Here is a 23,133-nt window from a genome sequence, read left to right on the forward strand (position 1 = left end):
CGCAACAGGATGAAATCCCTAATTCTTGCGAAGCTTTGATAGGAAGTACTAAACGAGAAATATTCATACATCATAGAAATGATCTTTGTTTTTTTTCTGTTCCAAAAGAAATTGTTGGAACTCTATCTTGTTGTAATAATACTGAAAGAATCGATCCAAGTTACAGGACCGAATCACTATTACAAGATGTAGGTACAATATCCATAAAACAGGGTTGTCGACTAGTAACTAAAGAAACGACTGTTCAAACGCCATTAATAACTACGAGCACAAATATAATAAGCCCTAAAATAATCAATTTTAAGGCAATCAACCTGTCATACACTATTCCCAATATAGGTAGTGAAAAACTGAAAACCTCAATATGGTCAAAAATAGAAAAGAATAAAGGAACACTACCGCTTACAAAAATAAGAGAAGCATTGGATTCCCAGATCCTCCTGTTTACTAATGAAGACCAAAGATTAACGTACGTGGAGAATAGATACGGATTATTCTCAACCAATTTCTGGTGGAACATACTACTGACCGTATGTTTCGTATTCGCGATTTCCCTGACTATGAGAACCATACTAACTTTTAACTATGGAACAATTTTGAGACTAAGAGGGCAAAACCCGAAGGAAGAACACGTGGAAGCGACTGAAATACAGAAGTTAAACCCGGAACCCCATGAAAACGTCTAAGCCAAGAAAAGGGGAAGACATTAGAAAACGAGTGGGTATAGAGGTCCTCACTCGCCATTACTATCCCTAGTCCCCTCAGTCTAATTGTCGTTTACGTAAAACCGTGCGGTTACGACGCTGCAACATGCGTTTCTTAAACAGCACGGACGTGCGTGAACAATGAAGGCATGAAATGTGTAGTAAACTAAGACCTCAAATTTAATGGTGTAGTGTAACTTGTGTTTAAATGATTGTTTTAATAAGAGACCTTACTTAAAGTTAAAGGAATTAATCTCTTATATCGTCGTGTTTATGAAAAACCTAAGAAGAAAATTATATTTTTTATAAATTAAAATGGAAATTATATATATTTGAAAAAAAAAAGATAATAACGTCGTTTTGTTAAAATTAATTTATGTGTAATATTATCAGTGTATTTGTTTAAAATTGACTTGTAGCGTAACATTCACCATTAAATGTACCCAATCGTATTGCTTATTATGTATTATGACTACTCGATTTTAAAGAACGTATGATTCTGCCTCGTTATTTTTATTACAGGAATTGGAATAACCTATTGGAAATCAATTATTACAATACGTAATCCAGCGCAGGTAAAACCTAGTAATATCTATCTTCATCATCCCTCAACCAAAAAAGAGTACTCACAATAAATTCCAGGCAATGATGCTGGGACGAAAATTGCGGTTACCTTTTGATCATTGTTTCCTCGATCACAAACCGTATTTTGTATCAGATAACACTATCTAATAAGTTTCAGTATCCAGTGCATAATCGAACTATATGTAAACATAACAATCCTGAGAATCACCATCAACCAGCATAAGATGTAAATGCATAAATATCACCCTTGATAAACCCTATGGACCGATATACCATATAACTGCATAGTTATAATATTTGATGAACCCAATCCATCTACATGTCACAGATTCACGCGTTGAATCCCTTTCGACCATTTCTCGGGATCCATCCTATCAAATCTATCAAACGGTCGAAAAACTCCCGTCTCTGTTTTTCCGTAGATGTCACGAAATAGTTTCTGAAAAATGGACCTGAAAACCAACCATTGAATCATAGAAACCAAAAGGAACCCCAATGACTAACCTCTGAGTGACAATATACTCCTCCCACAAGTTAAAGACAACATGTTGAAGGAGCCACTAAAATTTTATGTCGACCCATTCCAAATACAAACATCAATCCCCCTGTGATTAATCAAGAAATAACCACGAAACCCATAGATCGAGCCAAGCACGAACAATTTTATACGAGAAATACATTCTATATGTGCTTTAAAATATCCCAAGAATGAAATGCTGAAAAGAAAATCAACCCATCTATTAGCAACATAATCCCAGTGACTAACCCCTTAACGATAACGCACCTTATGAACTATCCAAAGACAGCAGGTGAGAATGAACTCTGACATCAAAATTCCACAATCCTGTACCTGGAAGTATCAATTCCCGTTTGACAAATTAGAGAAAGATTTGTCCAAGATGAACAGAGCCATGTTCGAACAATTTTGTGAAGAAACTGTACAATCAGTGTTTTAACATTTTTATAGAAGACGAAAGGAGTGATTGACAATAATCAATAACAGAATGAGTGAATACGATAAGGACACGTAAGGTGGTGAAATACGTGTATATATATATATATATATATATATATATATATATATATATATATATATATATATATATATATATATATATATATGTATGGCTAATTGCTTAGATAGAGTTATGTGTAGTATTGTAGTATTATTTCATTAATTTAGCGTAGATAGAAAGCATAATTATCCCATAGTTTGCATAAGATAAAGACTTGTAAATTTCTAAAAATATGACTAGTATCATATTATAAATATCTTAAAGTAGTGGTAGTATAGTCCCAACCACACAAAACATTTCCCATGTAATGTTTGATAATGTTAGAAATGTAGGATTTATCAATGTTAGATGTAGAAAAAACGAAAAAAAATGTGTAGTAGCTAGGCTGTAACCATAGATAGACTTAGTCCGATAGAGGAACCTTAGAAAAAGATAAATAATAAAATAAGAAAAGTAATACAGGAAAACTTTTTCAAGCACTCTTGATTAAGCGTAAATAAAAGTATAAAATAATATAATGTCAATTAAAGTTATGCAGGACAAATAGTAAATAAATCGCGAAATATTTCAAAAACCTAAGGGCAAGCAAGTCCTAATGACGGGACGTCATTAAATAATGGGAAGGGTAATATGTACCGTAAGTAATATGTGATTATATATTTAAAATATAAAAATAAAATTATTTCCTTCTAAAAATACTTCCGATATAAATTAAACTCCCCCCAATTGAGTTTAAATCCCGCTTCAAACTTGGGTCTGAATTCCTAATCAACAAAACAAAAACCGCATTTTATTCTCAGCCAAATATCCCTTTAAACGTACCAAGTAAAAAAAGATGATTATATTCGCATAAGAGCTTGATAAATTCCAGAGTACCTTGTAATGCTTCGCAGTATTCCAGACGATTTGTTTAACAGACCGACAGATGTGAAATGCGGAAAAGGCTATGGGTCGAATGACGGTACTAATCAAAGAGATGGTTTTGAATTTCGTGAAAATACTTGACAAAAAATCACGCGACATTGTTTTATACAAAGTTTCAAGTTATCCTAGGAATGTGAATGTTTAATGACCAAAATATTGCAAATAAATTATTGGACCGTCAGTCAACATAATGATCTTATTTTGTCAGCATGATGGTAAAGGAGGGGGCCCTCCAACAGGAGTTGGGCCAATCTTGAAATAGCTCTTAGGGCACAGAATCGAGACCCGTGTTATACAGTGATGATAAAGTGTTTTTCGCATTCGTTATTATTCATTATTGCACTACTATTCTACGATCCATTATGATGTTATCATTCCGACTGTACGAGCGATTGAACTGAAGTTTTGCTTATACACGTACATTGCTGTATACCCAAATGTAAGTCTTAATAAACCTATTACTTTTCTATTTGTGTTTGTTTTTATTATATGTCTGTATCTCGCATCATAGTAGGTAACTAGTTCAGCTGTATTCCATTGGTACGCTCCCAAGGAATCTGATAACCCTACGAAGTATGATTACGCTCCTAGACTGATGGCTCCCCAACCCAAATTAACTCGTCGTTGAACAATTACCCCACAAAACAATTCAAACCTATTACTTTAATCTATTTCATTTTCTCCCATAGGGAGTGGCGCGGTCATTTTCTACCCCCGTTATATGTGCATTTCCCTTTCCCCCCGTTATAGGATTTTGAATAAGAGGGAGAAAGGAGTGGAGCTCTAAATAGATTTAACAGTGGAGCTCTAAATAACTTTAAAGGATGGAGAAATGAGTGGAGCTCTAAACAAGAATGGAGCTCACCATAAACGAGGAGCGTGCACCCCTTTTTTGACATCAAGGGGTTTTTAATAGAAGGGAGAAAGAAGTGGAGCTCTAAATAGATTTTAGAGCGGAGCTCTAAGTAGATTTTAGAGCGGAGCTCTAAATAACTCCAAGGGAAGGATGAAGGAGTGGAGCTCTAGATAGACAAGAAAATTGCAATGCTATTTTAACCTCACAGAAATTTGAATAGAAGGGAGAAAGAAGTGGAGCTCTAAATAAATTTTAAAGTGGAGCTCTAAATGACTCCAAGAGAAGTTAAAAGAGTGAAGCTCAAAATAAGAGTGGAGCTCCAAGCAGAAGAGGAGCGTCCACCTGTTATTTGACCTCAAGGGGTTTTGAATAGGAGGGAGGAAGAAGTGGAGTTCTAAATAGATTTTAGAGCGGAGCTCTAAATAACTCCAAGGGAAGGATGAAGGAGTGGAACTCTAGACAGACAAGGAGCATGCAATGTTATTTCGACCGAAGAGAAATTTGAATAGAAGGGAGAAAGGAGTGGAGCTCTAAATAGATTTTAGAGTGAAGCTCCAAATAACTCCAAGGGAAGTAGAAAGGAGAGGAGCTCAAAATAGGAGTGGTGGTCTAGGCACTCAAATAGTGTGCACTGTTATTTTGGCCTGTCCCCTCAGGGGGAGAAAGGAATGGGTCTTTAAATAGATTTTACAGTGGAGCTCTAAAAAACTCCAAGGGAAGGAGAAAGGAGTAGTGCTCCAAAAAGGAGTAAAGCGTTCGGTAGACAAGGAGCATGCACCTCTATTTTGACCTCAAGGGGTTTTCTAGTATGATGAATTGCTAGTAACACTTTACTTACTTAGGAATTGTATCTCTACCAGTTTTATTTAAAATGACAGAAGCAATTCCAGCACACGCAGCAAAGACTCCAAAAATACCAGCAAGAATCGCTAGGCTCGTATTGGCTCCGGGGAGGTTAGTCCCAACCTGAAAAAAAAAATAGTTACATAAAATCACTAAAAAATAATATGCAGACAAAATGGTACAAACCTTGTAATAACCATAGATATGATGATCCAATAAACCCCCAATCAATATCGGCAAATTATAAAATAATTGTTATATGAAGTTCAATTTCCGGTTCTATTAATTAATCAACGAGCTTAACGTTATCCTTAAAACTTATTTTTCTAAAAGTAATTATATAGTTTTATTACGCTTCTGATTTTCATTATATTTGTCATTGTAATTTTAATGAATTGCCATGCCTTTCTTCCTCAAACAACAGATCTACCTTTTATTCCCTCATCGTAATCTACTGTTTGCTCACTATGTTTTGTTTCCTTTTCCATTCCTTTTCCAGTAGTATATTGACATAGACTCTTGTGAGCCATGATTATTAAATTTTTCACGAATTTTTTTTTCACGTTCCTAATTCTTTTTTCTTTCTTCTATTTATTTTTTATGAGTATAGCGTACCCATCATTTTCGAATCCCGCCGGTACCAAAAAGGGAGGGGGATCTCTTATACCTTTGATTATGCCAAATCCCCCCTTTAAGGAAAAAATAATGCCTTCAATAAGCAACGCTTTTCTCATATCCTTCCAATGAGATTGTTACATCCCCTTGTAATTCTTTTAGAGAATTCTGAATGGGCTGAAAAAACGTGTGGTGCTCCTCAGGGTACCAAGCTGGCTGCCTTACTGTTCTTGGCTGTGATCAATTATGTTCTCGGTGACTTTGATGGACGCTTTAAATACGTCGATGATCTGTCCGCCTTACTCAAACTTCTCATGGACAAATCCCAACCAATGCCCTAGTTCCACGGTTGATTGAAAGACAGTTTCTCTGATTAGTGCAGGAATAATAGACTTAAAATTAACGTCAATAAAACAAAAGTGATGCGCTCTGATCTGCTTAAAAGGGACGTAGCTTGTCCTGAACCCTGGTTCTCTACCACTTCAACTGCAAATACGCTTTGCTATGATGTGAAAAAAGGCAATTATGCTTTGCGATCTCTGGCTACACTCCGACGACTAGGTTTCCCAGTGAATCAGTTATAACTAGCGTAAATCTACTATATACGTCCCCTGCTAGAATACACGTGCTCTGTTTGGGGACCACAGGTGCACAACATTGACTACTTAAGTGACGACCTCGAGGCTGTTCAAAAATGTGCAACAAAAATCATACTGGCCCAAATATGACACGTATGTAACTGGAAATGCAACGTTGGAAATACCACCACTGAGAGAACAGATATTGCATCTCATGTGCAAATTTGGACAGTTTCTCCTCCCTAGTTAAGAACGTACTACGTCGTTGCCTCCTCTTATTGCCCCCGAAGCCAATACTCAAAACACAAACAAGCTCGAGCCAGTAAGATACAGAATGAATAAATTCAGCAATTCTCTTATTTCATTTTATACAAGTGTCATTAATCATGCTTTGTTTTTTTTTCCTTTTTTTGTTGTAAGAGATAGCATTATTTAGTTGAGGCTTTTGCTAATACTATGAAACCTGTTTTAAATAAATGAATCATGAATTATTATACAGAAACCCAAAATACTTTCAGTGAACCTTTACAATATTATATTATTTAATAATATTATATTATTATATTACACAAATATTATTACATTATATAAATGCTTGATACTTGATACTCTTGCTAATACTATGAAAGCTGTTTTAAATAAATGAATCTTGAATTATTATACACAAACCCAAAACACTTTCAGTGAACCTTTAAAATATTATAACATTTAATAATATTATATTATTATATTACATAAATATTATTACATTATATAAATGCTTGATACTTGATACTCTTGCTAATACTATGAAAGCTGTTTTAAATAAATGAATCTTGAATTATTATACACAAACCCAAAATACTTTCAGTGAACCTTTAAAATATTATATTATTTAATAATATTATATTATTATATTACATAAATACTATTAAATTATATAAATGCTTGATACTTGATACTCTTGCTAATACTATGAAAGCTGTTTTAAATAAATGCATCTTGAATTATTATACACAAACCCAAAATACTTTCAGGGGACCTTTAAAATATTATATTATTTAATAACATTATATTATTAAATTACATAAATATTATTAAATTATATAAATGCTTGATACTTGATACTCTTGCTAATATTATGAAAGCTGTTTTAAATAAATGAATCCGTAATTATTATATACAAACCCACGTTAAAAACACTTACACCAAGTCCAAAAATCACCAGAGAAATGACGACTACAATCCAAGATGAATACCACAGATGTTTGGGTCTGAAAATCAATCCTCTTTGTAGAATGTGTTGAAAGAAAATAATTTCAGGGAAATATTCAGGGGTCGGCGCAGGAATGCGTTCAGGCTGTATAGTCACTGGAGAATTTTGATCCACCATTCTTGAATCTATTTGATAGTATGCTACAAAAATAAATAAGAATTTAAGAGATAGTAAAAAAACGGTATAATTTGAATAAAACTTAATTAAATAAAACGGAACCCAACAAAAAACAACAACACAAAACTTTAAATAAAAAAAATCCGAATATTTCGACTTCATGTCCGGGGGTTTTTATCAACGGGAAAAAAACGTCCATGAGTCTTAATCAATAGGAAAAAAATTAAATTAAATTAAACATAACATATTAGGAAAGATACATCACTATTAAACCTTCTCTCTCTTAAATTCTGTAAATGAAAAAGCAGTTTGGTCTAGGAAATTATTTAAATAAATAAGCAAAGATCTAAACAACCCTATGCCCTCTAAAAGACCCTCAAGCCTCAATATCTACTATAAGAGATAAAGAGAAAAGCAAAATATCTATTAAGTCTCAAATGGCCATTATTATCTAAAGAAATAGTTCTCTAAAAGAGTTACAAAGGGATATGTCTGTGGCGTTTTGCAGAAAGGGCCCAAGTCCAATTTTTTCAGGAAAAGAGTTAAGCATTTGGTTCAAAAGAGCTCAAAGAGATCTATCAATTGGTCAATTCAAATTGGCTTATCTCCAATTCTGATCAAGTTATAAATTGTTCCAAAATGGCATAAAAAAGAGTTTAAGTCCCTTATCTTCAAACTAATGAACAATTCAGCAATCTGGACATTTCCAGTGAATTCCAATTAATAAGTTAACTAGGAATCAATCTTTAAAAATTCAAATTCTTTACATTTTGATTTTTGAGAAAGATTTGTACTGTGTGCCTTTTTATTTTGATTTCGCTCCCCTGTAAAATCAGGAAAACTGGACTTAGGCCCTTTTTGGAAAACGCCACAAATATAAGGGTGCACTGAAAATGTTTTTACATAGATCATAATGAGTTTTTGTATGCATCAAAATAGAACTAGGGGAGAGTATTGTATAAAGCAACAGCTTTGTGAAATCCTAGTAAAAGACAGATGTATGAACATAGTACGCACAATACCACTTACTTTGTAAAGACTGATGCATCCCATGCAGACTAGTTATTTCCCTATTTGATCATGAATAATGGACTGTCATAGAAAGTTTAGGGAAGACTCATCCAATCACAAACTTAAAATTTCTAAGACCTTTTTTAAGGTCTAAAACTTATAGAGGGTCAGTAAACCACCCTTTCAACACTCTTTGTGCCATTCACACCACTGAAATCTGGAATGGTATTGGTTAGAAATTACAAGATATCTATTTTAATAAAAAAAAAGAAGACAAAAGGCCCAAATAAAGTACCTCCTTGGCATTATGATCCTTGTAGCTCCCAGGGCTAGGGGCCCTAAGTCATGCAAATATTACTACTTATGCTTCTCCAATTCATAACAGGAGCAAGCAGCATGAGGTCAACATGCATGCTCCTCCTCCAGCACAAGCTGTTTCCACACCCTTTCCTCCCTCCCATGAATGCCCAATTTTTCAAAATACTTTCTTATGACCACTTCCATGGCCACATCTGGGGGGAGGGGGTTACCCAGTTTGATCCCCCCCCCAAAAAAAAAAAATGTCCAAGTGTCTGAAAAATTCCCGAAGGGCGAGGGTTTGAATCCAAGTGTATCCAATTATTTGTTTTGGGACAGGGGTCAGTAGCATGACTCTGTAAGCTCAGCCAGAGTCAACCCAGCTTTAAATGGGTGTCTGGAGAAACCTGGGGAAGGTAAGCAGGAAGGGTGTACGAAAGCACAGGATGGCTGCCCCCCCCCCATTGTACTTCCTGGCTGAAGGGCCTTGAGACAGAGATCAGCACCGCCGGTTTGAACTTTAAGGGTCTACTGCTGTATCCTTTAACTTTTTACCTTTACTTCCTGCTCTGTCCAGAGATGATACACTTTCCGCTTAGCTGCAAACGGAATGCCGAAAAGCGTGGTTTTCAGCAGCGTTGCAAATGAAATAGTATTACGCTGCTTGTGCAACTGACCCATTTAAACATGAGCCTTCATAGAAACATTTTAGTAGAAAGGCTGGCATATTATAACTTATTGGAAACATGATTTCATAGATATTTTGGTCTCAATGATTGCAAGCCCACAGGCTCGAACCCCTCTGATCCCCTCCCTTTACTTGCCAATGAATAAAAGTTTAAATAGGAATAAAATCCTTTTAATAGACAGTGATGATGATAGTAGTGATAGAAATTCACAAAAATACCATATACTTTGGTCACATATGCAGTGACCGTCATCAGTAGTAAAACGTGTATTTCTATCACTGTCATCATCAGTATTTCTATCACTGTTATCATCATCACTCTCTATTAAAAGAATTTTATCCCTATTTGAACGTTTATTTATCATCATGGAAAGGCAGTGTGGTCTCCAAAATTATCTACTTTACTAGCCAAATTCATACTTTTTGATGTGTTACACCTTTTTTCCAACTGAAAGGGATTATTTAGAGACTAGTCTTAAATAATAAGATGGAAACCCCAAAATAAAATAAACCACAAAGCAAATTCAAAACATACTGTTTGATTCCCATCAAATAAATCTCCATTTCATTAATGGAAGAAAAGATATAATTCTCAAACAATATTTATAGATAGGCCTATAGCTTGACCTTTAAAATTCAACCACCAGACATTTGGAGAGGTGCCACAGGAAAAACTGCCATGTGCAACAGCTGGAAATTTATTGAAGATGGCACTTGCATTGAAATGTATTACAGACTCTTGAAAATGGCAATGAAGGGTAGAATCAGATGAATATAAGGCACGACAGTAGTCCTAAGCTGTTAGAACATTGTAGGTAACAAACCAAGCTATCAGATAAAAAAGAAACTGGAAGATAATGGGAAATTTCAAATGTAATCATGCAAAAGTGAAGAAGTCAATATGAGGCTGTAAACTTATCCGAAATTTAAGAGGGGCTTAACAATAGATATATTGCAAGCTTTAAAACTAGTTTGGCCTTTTCATGAAAAGACACCATGCTCCATGCAATTAATTGGAAAGTAGACATAATTACTATAGGACAGCAAGAAATTTATAATTAGATCAAGGTGATGAAAAGAACAAATGTGTTAGATCAAAAAAATGTGTGATTCAGCTCATGCATGTCCAGATTCCAGGTAATTTCAAGCAGGACTGCTGACTCAACTTTATGTTTTTTTTAATATGTGTGAATTGTTGATTTGTATTGTGCAATAATTTTGAAGATTAACTTTAGCATCTTTGCTAAATAGTAACTTCCATTCTCTTCATTGCTGCTTGAAAAAAAAAATGTGCCGAGAAAAAGACTTAGGGCAGGCCTAGACTCCCTTTACCATTTTACTGTTTGGTATTTAGTTGCCAAGACCTAGACTCCCTTTACCATTTTACTGTTTGGTCTTCAGTGGTCAAGGCCTAGACTCCCTTTACCATTTTACTGTTTGGTCTTCAGTTGCCAAGGCCTTGACTCCCTTTACCATTTTACTGTTTGGTCTTCAGTTGCTATTATAAAATGGGCTAGTCTCCCAAAACAAGTTTTTAGAAAGGTTAAAAACATGTTTAGTCTTGAATTTTTCATATATTTCCCCTACCCCCCTCATTGCCTGAAAATTATCCTAACTCTTAGACCCTGAGATGTTGATCCCTCTTGACCCCTTAGACCTGTGTTCAACAAACTTATTAGCCAAAGAGCCAAATATGAACATTACAATAATTTTTAAGGAATTAGGAGCCAAATCTGCTTGTGCAGTAAACTTTTTTGCACTAAATAAGTAGTACACTAAATAAAACTAAATTGCATACTTATTTAATATTTATTAATGCAAACAATAAATTTGCATCTCCATATACAGTTTGAGTCAGTCAGGTTTGTATGTTGTTGTTTTTAATTTTTGGCATGGTTCAAAATTCTCATCAATAAGATGGCTTCTCAGTTCACTCTTTATAATGTTCCTGCTTGAAAAAGAATCGTCCACATATACATGCAGAACTGAAAAGGGATAAAACATTAAACACAAGCTATTTCAGCTGATCATAAAAGTTAGGAATGCAATTCCAAGCATTAAAACTGCTCATGTCTTCCTTCTCCAGGTCATTCAAAGCAGGCCACTTGTGTTGTGAAATAAGATTGCATTTTGTTCCTTCTCCAATTTTTCCAATTCAACACAAAAATGTTTGAACTTAGAGTGCCACATCTCCTTGTTTTTTAAAATCCAGCAACTGTATTTCTAAGCTACCAATGTCAATTTCAAAAGGGGAAAATTTCAGCCCATTTTGATCAGCATTTTGATAGGCACTAAAAAGATAAAAACTTTAATTGAATAACAGACAGAAAAGTAGGACTTTTAAGTTTTAAGACTCTCTAGACAAAGGATTTTTATTATAATCATGTTAAGTCTTGAATTAATAATCTAGCATAATTACGATTCATTAAAATAAACTATAGTTCACAAAGCCTGTTAGTTCTAATAATCCACACCACCAAAACGGCAAAAAGGCAAAGCGATCGTAAAAAAAAAAGGCAAAAAGGCAAAAAAAGGCAAGCGATCGTAATGAAAATCACACCATTACATTTAGCACACTAGAGAATCCTACTTTGGAGGTTTCAAACTTCTAACTACAAAAATGTGGGAATTTGCATTTTTTCCTAGAAGAAAGATTGAGGATGCGTGTTCATAAATATTATTTTTTTTTAGTTTATTTTAATAGTTCATAGTATTTTTAGTTATTTTAATAGTTATAATTCATAGCATTAAGATTTTTGACAAATGCTAAAGTTACTCTGCTGTTTTTAAATTCCTGAAAGGGCAGCTGAGAAGTACTTCCCTCATATCTAAAATGATTGTCTTAAAATGGTGTTTATTTATAGAGGAATTATTTTCTTGGCAATGCTTCAGCGGGCTTGGAAAGCGGAACACTGGATCCCTTTCAAAATCCTGAGCAAAAATGGAAGTCTTTTTTAATGTTATTGCTTCTTCTATCATTAAAAAAAATATATTGTCCTTGTAGTTTATGATTAAGCTGATTTAGATTAGATGTAACAACTGTTCTGACATAAAAGTTTTGGATCCATTGATTGTTGTTAGTTCTGGATAGTGAATGCCCTTCTCAAGGAGAAATGCATTAATTTCTGGAAAAAGCAATGCAAAACATTTTAAAATGTCCCCTCTTGATAACCAACGTACCTTGTTACGAAGCAGAAGATCACCGTATTCACTCTCTATTTCAAATAAAAATCTTTGAATTGGCAACGTTCAAGAGCTTTAGCTAAAAGGGAGTTTATAATCGTAATCATTAATTCCATAAATTTACAAATTTCTTCTTGGAACTTTTGTGCACAAAGCACTTCTTGGTGATTGATACAATGGTAAACAAGTATTTTGTGATTAATTCTTCTTTTCAAAATAGCAGCAAACCCTTTTTCTAATGCTGGTCATACTTTTGGCCCCATCTGTTGGAATGAACACAATTTTATTGAGGGCAATATAATGCTGTAAGAAAGGAAAAGAAAATATTTGTAATATAATCCGTTTTCAGTTAAGCGCCAATGGTGCAGTAGGCTTTTGGTTTTTATTTACAGTTAGAAAAGGAGGCAGTATCCAAACATTTGTTTGTAGTGAAAGTATATTTGTCTTTAACAACTTTAAAAAGAGCTAATAAATTAAACTGAATATTTGATGTATAATGATATTAAGTGCTGAAGGCTCATCACTTCCAAATGTTACTATAGTTTTAATATTTATTTTCAATATTAAGTACAAAAGAAAATAGGTGTCATAGAATTGGTTTTCTGTAAAGCGCCAATGACACATTAGGCTTTAAACTTTTACAGTGAGAGAAGGAGGTCATACTCAAACTCTTCTTTGTGGTGATTTTTGTTCGTTTCAAGCTTGATTTGCATATTCAATTTAAGTTTCACTCGTTTTAAGACTTATTTATTAATTTACATGAATATCTATTGTATGGTTGTTTGCAATGATTGTTTATTTACTTCCTGTTCATTTGAAGTTTCATTTGTACTTCAATAGCAAAATATTTTTTTCGTTTTAAGCTTGATTTCCATATTCAATCCAATCATAACTCGATTTAAGATATGTTTATCAATTTATACTATTACTTGTGGTAAGTTTTTGCTATGATTGCTTATTTAATTTCTGTTTGTTTTGGGTTTCATTTATTCTTTAATAGTAATTTCTGGTTGTTTTGAGTGAATTCTAAAAGGTATTTGTATCTGCTGAGCTTAAGTTAAAATGGCCTTTACTTTTCTTTGAAAAACTTATTTTTCAGAAAGTTTTTTTTAATTAATTTTTGTTCATTTTTGATTGCAAAAAATTTTTAAAAATTACTTATTTCAAAGTCAAACTTTAAAGAAAAATCAAATATTCATCAAAGTATCAGAACTGATTTCAAAGTAACAATATCAAATTGAAAAAATGGGTTTTTGTCAACCTTGGAGTTTTTATTTTCTGATGTTTGAACTATTTTTAACAAAATTGCTGTCTCAAAATTTTTATCAGATGGGTTTGGGGAAAAAGGGCATGGGGGGGACCAGATTAAGCTTTGGTCTCATTTGACTCTTTAAAAGTAAACTAGAACTTTCTATTTTTAATCAAATGAGCCCTCTCTGAAGTTTGTACGAGTATTCCTTCTATAACAACCATATATATCCCCAGACTATAACTTACAACGCCTATCCCTGGGCCCTCGGGGGTTGTGTCGACCCTGGAGTTTTAATATCTGATGGTTGAACTATTTTTAACAAAATGGTCACCTGATATTTTTATTGGATAGGTTTATCCATCCGATACGCCCAAAGGCGTGGAGGGTGGGAGGGGATACTTGCCCTCTGATCTTTTTTCACTCTGACAAAATGAACTACAACTTTTAATTTCCGTTCAAATGAACCCTCTCTGAAGTTTATACGAGCATACCTTCCACAAGAACCATATATGCACCCAGAGCAATACTTACAATGCCTTCCCCGGCCCTGGGGGGGGTTGGCACAGGAGTTTTTCGTATCTTATCTTTGAACTATTTTTAATAAAATTACTATACGTAAAGGTGTTTTTGTTATAAAATATTTCAACTATTTTTAGCAAAATTTCTACTTCAAATCTCTTATCAAATTTATTTCGGAAAGAGGGGGTTGGGGGCCAGTTACCCTCTGATCACTTTTGACTCTTAAAGAGGGCACTAGTACTCCCAATTTACCACCAAATGAGCCCCATTTGAAGTTTATATGACAACCCCTTCTATATGAAGTGCCTCTGGGAAAAAAAAATGGAGTGCGGGGGGAGGCTAGCTACCCTCCGATCACTTTTAACTCTTAAAAAGTGAATTACAACTTTCAATTTCCGATCAAATGAGCCCTCTAGGAATTTTATACGAGCATCCCTTCCATAACAACCATACATGCCCCCAGGACATAACTTACAATGCCTACCCCCAGGCCCTGGGGGGGCTTTGTTGACACCAAAGTCTTTTTGTTATCAGAACTTTGAACTATTTTTAACAAAATACATATCTCAAAATTTTTATCTGATACATTTAGGGTGTGGAGGAGGGCGGTGGCTAGTTGCCCTCAAATTTCTTTTGACTCTTAAAAAGTGAACAAGAACTTTCAATGTCAAATCAAATGAGCCCTCTCCAAAGTTTATATGAACATCCCTTCCATAAGAACAATATATACCCCTAGAGCATTAATCATGACGCCAGCCTCTGGGCTCTGGCAGGTTCCATTGACTCAGGAATTTTTCTTATTTGACCTTTGAATTATTTTTAATGAAATGGTTATTATAAAAATTTTATCAGATGGGCTTGGGGAAAAACTGGTATGTGCGGGGGGGGGGGTAGTTGCCCTAGGATATCTTTTGACTCTTAAAAAATGAACTAGAACTTTCAATTTTGAATCAAATGAGCCCCCTCTGAAGTTTATACAAGCATCCCTTTCATAAGAACCATATATGCTCCCAGGACAACACTTACGCCTATCCACTAGGCTCTGGGGGGCGTTTTTGTTATCTAATTTTTTAACAATTTCCAAAACACTGGCTATCTCAAAATTTGTAGGAGACGGGTTTGGGAAAAAAGAGCGTGGGGGGGGGGCTAGTTTAACTCTCCTGACTCTTAAAAAGTGAACTAGAACTTTCAATTTCCAATCAAATGAGCCCTCTATGAAGTTAATACAAGTATCCCTTTCATAAGAAGCATACATGCCCTTAGGGCATAACTTGGAATGCCTTCCCCTGTGCCCTGGGGGGTTCTATTGACATTGGATTTTTTCTTATCCAACCTTTGAACTATTTTTAACAAGATGTCTATCTCAAAATTTTCATCAGATTGGTTGGGGGATAACTGCTCTTGGATCTCTTTTGACTATAAAAAAGTGAGCTCGAACTTTCAATATCCAATCAAATGAGCCCTCTCTGAAGTTTATACGAGCATCCCTTTCATATGAACAATTTATGCCCCAGGGCATAACTTACAACGTCTACCCCCGGGCCCTGGGGGGTTGTGATGACACCTGAGTTTTTGTTATCTGACTTTTAAGAAATGTTTAACTTAATGCCTATCTCAAAATTTTTATTGGATACATTTGGGGGAAAATGGGCGTGGGGAGGGGGCTAGTTGCCCTCCAATCTCTCTTGACTCAAAAAAACTTAACTAGAACTTTCAATTTCCAATCAAATGAGCCATCCCTGAATTTTTTAGGAGCATCCCTTTAATAAGAACCATATATTCCCTTAGGGCATAACCTACAACACCTGCCTTTGGGCCCTGGGGGGCTGTGTTGACCCCTGAGTTTTTGTTATATGGTCTTTGAACCATTTCGAAAAAAAGCTTTCTCAAAGTTCTTATCGGATGTGTTTGAGGAAAAAGGGCATGGAGGGGGGGGCTAGGTGTCCTCCAATCTCTTTTGACTCTTAAAAAGTGAACTAAAACTTTCAGTTTCCAATCAAATGATCCCTCTTAGAAGTTCATATGAGCATCCCTTCCATAAGACCCATATATGCCCCCAGGGCACAACTTACAACGCCTGCCCCTGGGCCCTGGTGGGTTGTGTCAATCCTGGAGTTTTATATAAAACTATGTTACTAAAATGGCTGTCTCAAATTTTGATTGGATGTGTTTGGGGAAACGGTGGGCGTGAGAGGGGGGTTAGTTGCCCTCAAATCACTTTCGACTATTAAAAAGGGCACTAGCACTTTGAATTTTCAATTGAATGAGCCTTTTTTGAAGTTTCTATGACAACACCTTCTATAAAAAAAACCTTATATGCCCCCAGGGTATAACTTAAAACCCTTGCTTTGAGGGTTGTGGGGGAGTATCCTCCTCAAAAATATATTTTCTATCTGGAAATCAACTATACTTAACAAAATGGCTTTATCTCAAAATTTTGATTGGATGTATTTGGGGGAATGATGAGCATGGGGGGGCTAGTTGCCCTCCAATCACTTTTAACTATTAACAAGGGCACTAGCCCTTTTAATTTCCAATCGAATAAGCCTTTTTTGAAGTTACAATGACAACACCTTCTATAAAAATCTTATATGTCCCCAGGGCATAACTTAAAACCCTTGCCCTGAGGGTTTTTGAGGGCCCTCCTCAAAAAAATATTTTCTATCCGGAAATCAACTACGCTGAACAAAATAGTCATCTCAAAATTTTGATTGGATGTATTTGGGGGACTGATAGGCGGGGGGCGAGTTGCCCTCCCATTACTTTCAACTATTAAAAAGAGCACTAGCCCTTTGAATTTCCAATTGAACGAGCCTTTTTTGAAGTTTCTATGACAATGACTTCTATAAAACCCTTATATGCCCCCAGGGCATAACTTAAAACCCTTGCCCTGATGGTTGTGGGAGAGTGTCCTCCTCCTCTTCAAAAACATTTTTTCTATCTGGAGATCAACTATGCTGAACAAAATGGCTATCTCAAAATTTTGATTGGATATGTTTGGGGGAATGATGGGCATGGGGGGGGGCTAGTTGCCCTCCAATCACATTTGACAGTTAAAAAGAGCACTATCTCTTTAAATTCCCAATCGAATGAGCCTTTTTTGAAGTTACTACAACAACACCTTCTAAAAAAAACCTTATATGCCCCCAGGGCATAACTTAAACCCCTTGCCCTGAGGGTTGTGGGGGGGTGTCCTCCTCAAAAACATATTTTCTATGTGGAAATCAACTATGCTGAACAAAATGTCTATCTCAAAATTTTGATCAGATGTGTTTGGGGAAATAATGGGTGTGGTGGGGCTAGTTCCCCTCCAATCAATTTCAAATACTAAAAAGGGCACCAGCCCCTTGAATTTCCAATTGAAAGAGCCTATTTTGAAGTTTCTATGACAACGCCTTCTATAAAAACCTTATATGCCCCAGGGCATAACTTAAAACCCTTGCCCTGAGCATTGTGGGGGAGTGTCTCCTCAAAAATATATTTTCTATTTGAGAATCAACTATGCTGAACAAAATAGCTATCTCAAAATTTTGATTGGATGCGTCTGGGGGAATGATGGGCGTGGGCAGGACTAGTTGCCCTCCAATCACTTTCAACTATTAAAAGGGCACTAGAACTCTTGATTTCCAATTGAATGAGCCCCCTTTGAAGTTTCTACAACAACCCCTTCCATATGAAGTGCCTCTGGGAAAATAATAAATAAATAATAAAACATTGGAGCTGTATGGCCTTTACTATAGGCAATGCTACAGTGTTGCCTCTGAATGGTACTTATGTATTAGCCAGAAAACACATGAAAATTGTATTGCAAAGAACTAGTCAAGCAACATCTTTAACAAGACAATTCCTTTGTCTTGCTAGGCAAACAGGGGTTTCTCACTCTGTGAACAATATTTAAACTTTAGTTTTTTGGGACAAAGGGTTAAAAAATGGACCTAGGTTATGTATTTAATATATGCTATGCTTTATCCTACCTCCCCTAATGTGCAAATATATACCCTAAATTTGTTTCTAATCTATTATATTTTCATCCTATTTTGTTTTATTTCATTAGCATTAACCAAACTTCACTTCTTGTGTGTTTTTTGGCTAATACATAAGTACCTTAAAATCTTTTAACTTAAATAAAAAATTATGCATATTCTCAATTTACAGATGATTTTAATGTATCAAAAAAAGATGAATTTTTTTCTTACCATGTCTTTTTTTAATGAAAATATTATTGCACCTTCCATAGATATTTGTACCAGAGCCACATGTGGCTCTGCAGTCACACTTTGCTGACCACTGCCCTAAGCTAATCAAGATACTAAAATTGGTAAATTTTTGGCAGTTCATATTATCAACTTACAAATAAAGTAAACATACTAGCCTACTTGATGTCTTTTTTTATGCTCTAACCAAATATATCCATCATTTTTGTTGCAAATGAATTTTACTCCCAACCCTATATATACTAATTCAGGGTATATATTTGCACATTAGGGCGGGGGGGGGAATTTTATTTCTGATGCAAATGACAGGTAAGTTTAAACTTTACCCCCCCTAATGTGCAAATATATACCCTGAATATGTATATATAGAGGCAAGGCTGTACCCAAGATATTGTTTTGGAGAGGATTTTACTCAAAGATTTTTTTTGGGGGGGGGGGGGTTACACAAAAAACATCAAAAATGCACACAAAATTTGATTATATCCATTTTTGTTATGTTTTTATGAGTAAAAAAAACATTTCAAGTGGGGTTCAAACCCCCCCTCTAAGTACAGCCTTGCATAGGGGTGGGGGTAAAATTCATTTCTGGCAAAAATGATTATTATTTCATAAAGAGCATAAAAAAGGCATTGAGTAGTATGTTCATTTTATTCATAAGTCAATAATATGAACTGCCAAAAACTTACCCCTTCAAATTAATTAAATGGGGAACAAGCAATGCAGCAGCAAATTCAGCATTTGGCCTCTAGCCAAAAGATTTCACAATCACTATTTCAATGAATAGGCTATAGCCTACCAAAAAAAGGTATTTTTTCAAAATTTAGGATGGCATACTGCCCACTTTGATACCCCTGATATGCAGCAGCTTATATTTGAGTTGAGAGAGGGGTGCTGTGATTAATTTTTTGGTAAATATTTATAAAATCATATTATTGACTTATGACTAAAGTGAATATACCACTCAATTCCTTTTTATGCTCTTTCCAAATATAATAATTATTTTTGCTGGAAATGAATTTTAGCCCCAACCCCTATATATAAAAATTCAAGGTATATATTTGCACATTAGGGGGGTAGGGGTAATTTTATTTCTGATGTAAATGAGAGTTAAGTTTAAACTTTCACCCCACCCCCCTAATGTGCAAATATATACCCTGAATTGGTGGTCAATATCTACAAAATCATATTATTGAGTTAGGACAAAAGTGAATACACCATTTGATGCCTTTTTTTATGCTGATTATGAATATAATAAGCATTTCTATCGGAAATGAATGTAAAATTCTACTTTAGCTACTTTTGGCTATCTTGGACTGGGGTTAGGTTAGAAAAATGAAACTTTCAGGGATGGGTCTACAGGCTAAAGTATGTCCCGGGAAGGTATTTTGAAGTACCTACCTCCACTCCTTCTCCCTCTAGAGGGTCCTGAAATTTTGCTACATGACAGGTCTATACCCATTGAAATTTTGACAAAACAACATTTTACATTAATTTTCAGTTATCAGTTTCTTTTTCTCTGGCTTTAGCTCTGAAAATGCAATTTCAGTTATTTGAGCAGAATTTTAAGCCATATAAATAGTTTATTTCAAAAATTTAGGAAATGTATTTGCAAATCTTTAAAACCATATAAATTGGGATTGAGCAAAGTTGTGAAGCTGAAAAATTTTTTGTTGTACTTCATTTAAGCAGAAGATCTATTTTTCAAGGTTTCACTTCTATAACTCACATATTTTTAAAGGTCATCAAAGGTCAGGACCCTCTAGAGAGAGAAGGAGTGGAGGTAGGTACTTCAAAATACCTTCCCGGGACATACCTTAGCATGTAAATCCATCCCTGAAAGTTTTATTTTTCTAACCCAACTCCTTTCCAAGATAGCCAAAAGTAACTAAAGTAGAATTATACCGAAATGAGTTTCAGCCCCCCCCCTATATAGGCCAATTCAGGGTTAGGTTAAGTTGGGTTAGGTATAGCCTATATAGGGGGGGCTGAAATTCATTTCCGATAGAAATGCTTATTATATTTGTAATCAGCATAAAAAAAAGCATCAAATGGTGTATTCACTTTATTCCTAACTCAATAATATGATTTCGTAGATATTGACCAAATTGGTATAGGCCTATATAGGGGTGGGGGCCAAAATTCATTTCTGACATAAATGTTGATAATCAATTTAATGATGAGCAAGCAATGCAGCATCAAATTTGGCATATAGCCTCTAGCCTAGCCTATAGATTTTAATAGGCATATTGTAATTTCAATGAATAGGCTATACAAAAAAGCTAATTTTTCAAAATGTAGAGGGGCATATGCCCCCTTCCCCTGATTGGCACCACTGCCAACAACATTTCCATTGAGTTGTTCAAGAGGGGCAACCATGGAAGCTGCCTAGATGCCATGGCTGAGGGGCACTGCAGCTGGGGGCAGGGGCGTTGTTTGGGGGTGGCAAGGGGGCAGTTGCCCCCCCAATAATGTGAAGAAAAAAAATATTATACATAATTTGCCTTTTGACTATCCAGATATGGACCCCTCTTGCCCCCCTCCCCAATAAAAATGCTGGAGATTTGCCCCTGGCTGGGGGTTAGTCCACTTTGATACCCCTGGTATGCAACAGCTTAAATATGAGTTAAGAGAGGAGCACTGTAATTAATTTTGCCCTGGGAACCATAGGAATAGCTCTGCATTCCCATGACCTGGGCTTCTAAGTATATTAAGCATAAATAAACAGATTGGCAAACGTATTTTATAGCAGGTACCTGCCTGACAAACAAACTGGACAAACTACTAGCCTAAAGCTAAACAAATCTTAAAAATGAGAACGCAGCAGGGTTGCCACTTCAACAAAACTATTGGTACTAGCCAGGATAGCTCAAAAGTACTACCACAACAGTCAGTGTTGCCGGATCGTGAACAAAAAAGTAAGCCGCAGCCTTTGAAAAACAAGCCAAAAATAAGCCAGACAATTTTTTTCCAAGAATCAAACTTTACTTTTAAAGGTGTCCAAGTTTTGACGGCCGTTTAATAGAAATACTTACTATTATTCAGGTCCTTTGATCCTACTGGCATTATCCACCTTTCAATTCGGTCCCTGGCTTGAGGAAGTTCAGTTCCAGTGTAGAGATTATTTTGAGGCTGCATTTAGTAGAATTGCGATAAACCGCTACCCCATGTGGAACTCTAGAGACTACAAAAATTCCCGCGCGCTATGTTCAGAAAATACTCTACCGTGCTTACTTTCCTGTCCAACAGTTCGGGGAAAATTCTTGACGAGGACGCCCACCGGCTGGATTTCTCCTGTGCTAGTTCGAGCACTGTCCGTGTGTGCGCCGCAATTTCTGTATCCCATAATTTCACTGAGTCGGACCTCCAATTACTATAATGATACTCTGTGACCCAAGGCGTTTTAATATCAACATTTCGATTCAGTCAGAGGTTCGTTTTGGCACAATAGAGTTATTGCCAGAACAAATTCTTAAAATTGTGTCCCAGCCCTTATGTATTGGTTGGACATAATGATGAATTACTTAATAACGACCGTAACCCGCAGACAAAAACAAAAAAGATCATTAGATCATTGGTTTATTATCACATAGATACACAAACTAAAATCAGATCATTGGGATATTATCACATATAGATTCATAAAATTATAGAAATCACTTTGTGTAAAGTCAAAGCTTTGGAATAAAATCCTTTTCCTAATGCTAAATTCAATGCTAAAATGCCCTTAAAGGGCTACGAAAGATACACAAGGAACACAATCGTACTTTTGTCTTTATCACAAGTCCATTCCAGGGTCATAATTGGCTATCTCGAACCACATTACGTCCCTGGGACCAAGAACAAATAAGACTGAGTAGAACCTCAGTCTTTGGTCCATGCACCGACTATTGGATAACCCGTAAAATCTGAGCGGAGGTGGAGCCAATTTGAGAACTTGCTGAGCACCGAGTTGACGGCCGTCTGCTTTCCCTCATCGCAGCCGCGCATTTGCGAGGAAAAGACCGTAGCAGGCCTCCAGGCGTGTATGATTAATGTAATCAAACACTTTCACTTATTCTCACTCAATTTTTCTTCTCCAGGGCTGTACTGCCATGAGCTAGTTGTAGAGGTAACGAATTGTAATGTTCCGCGCCAGCTCCACCTCCACTCAAATTCGCCAGGTATCAGCCGTATTTTATTCGACTCCGCATGGTTGTAGTATCGAGATAGGGAGACGAAGGTTCTTAGTCTTTATTTGTTCTTGCTAGGACGGATCTCCAGTTTCCTGTTTGATGAGCCACATTTTAACGAAGTCCGAACTTTCCACCACTTTAAACATGGATGGGAAGTATCGTGGGCCAGATTGGGAATCACACGCGTTATAAATTTCGATACTTTTACGTAAGACAAAATAAGAATTGAATTTTGTTGCTGTGCTGCGAGATCCAACTCACTTATCAATTTCAGAAGTTTACAACTTATTATAATTATATTGAC

General features: G+C 35.6%; 1 protein-coding gene across 1 annotated transcript in view; it reads right to left on the bottom strand.

The window, feature by feature from the left end:
* Positions 1-21,476, bottom strand: part of LOC148947528 (uncharacterized) — a 72,011-nt gene extending 50,535 nt beyond the window's left edge. The window contains exons 1-3 of the mRNA XM_089096133.1: positions 21,415-21,476; positions 7,308-7,516; positions 4,924-5,051 (exon numbers count right to left, since the gene is read on the bottom strand). Coding sequence (XP_088952259.1) covers positions 4,924-5,051; positions 7,308-7,493 — 314 coding nt within the window. The 5' untranslated portion in view covers positions 7,494-7,516; positions 21,415-21,476. The remainder of the gene's footprint in view (positions 1-4,923; positions 5,052-7,307; positions 7,517-21,414) is intronic.
* Positions 21,477-23,133: the final 1,657 nt, after the last annotated feature.

The sequence above is a fragment of the Artemia sp. Qi Xiang Cuo genome, chromosome 10 (assembly GCF_049724085.1).
Source record: "Artemia sp. Qi Xiang Cuo chromosome 10, ASM4972408v1, whole genome shotgun sequence".
Lineage (NCBI taxonomy): Eukaryota > Metazoa > Arthropoda > Branchiopoda > Anostraca > Artemiidae > Artemia > Artemia sp. Qi Xiang Cuo.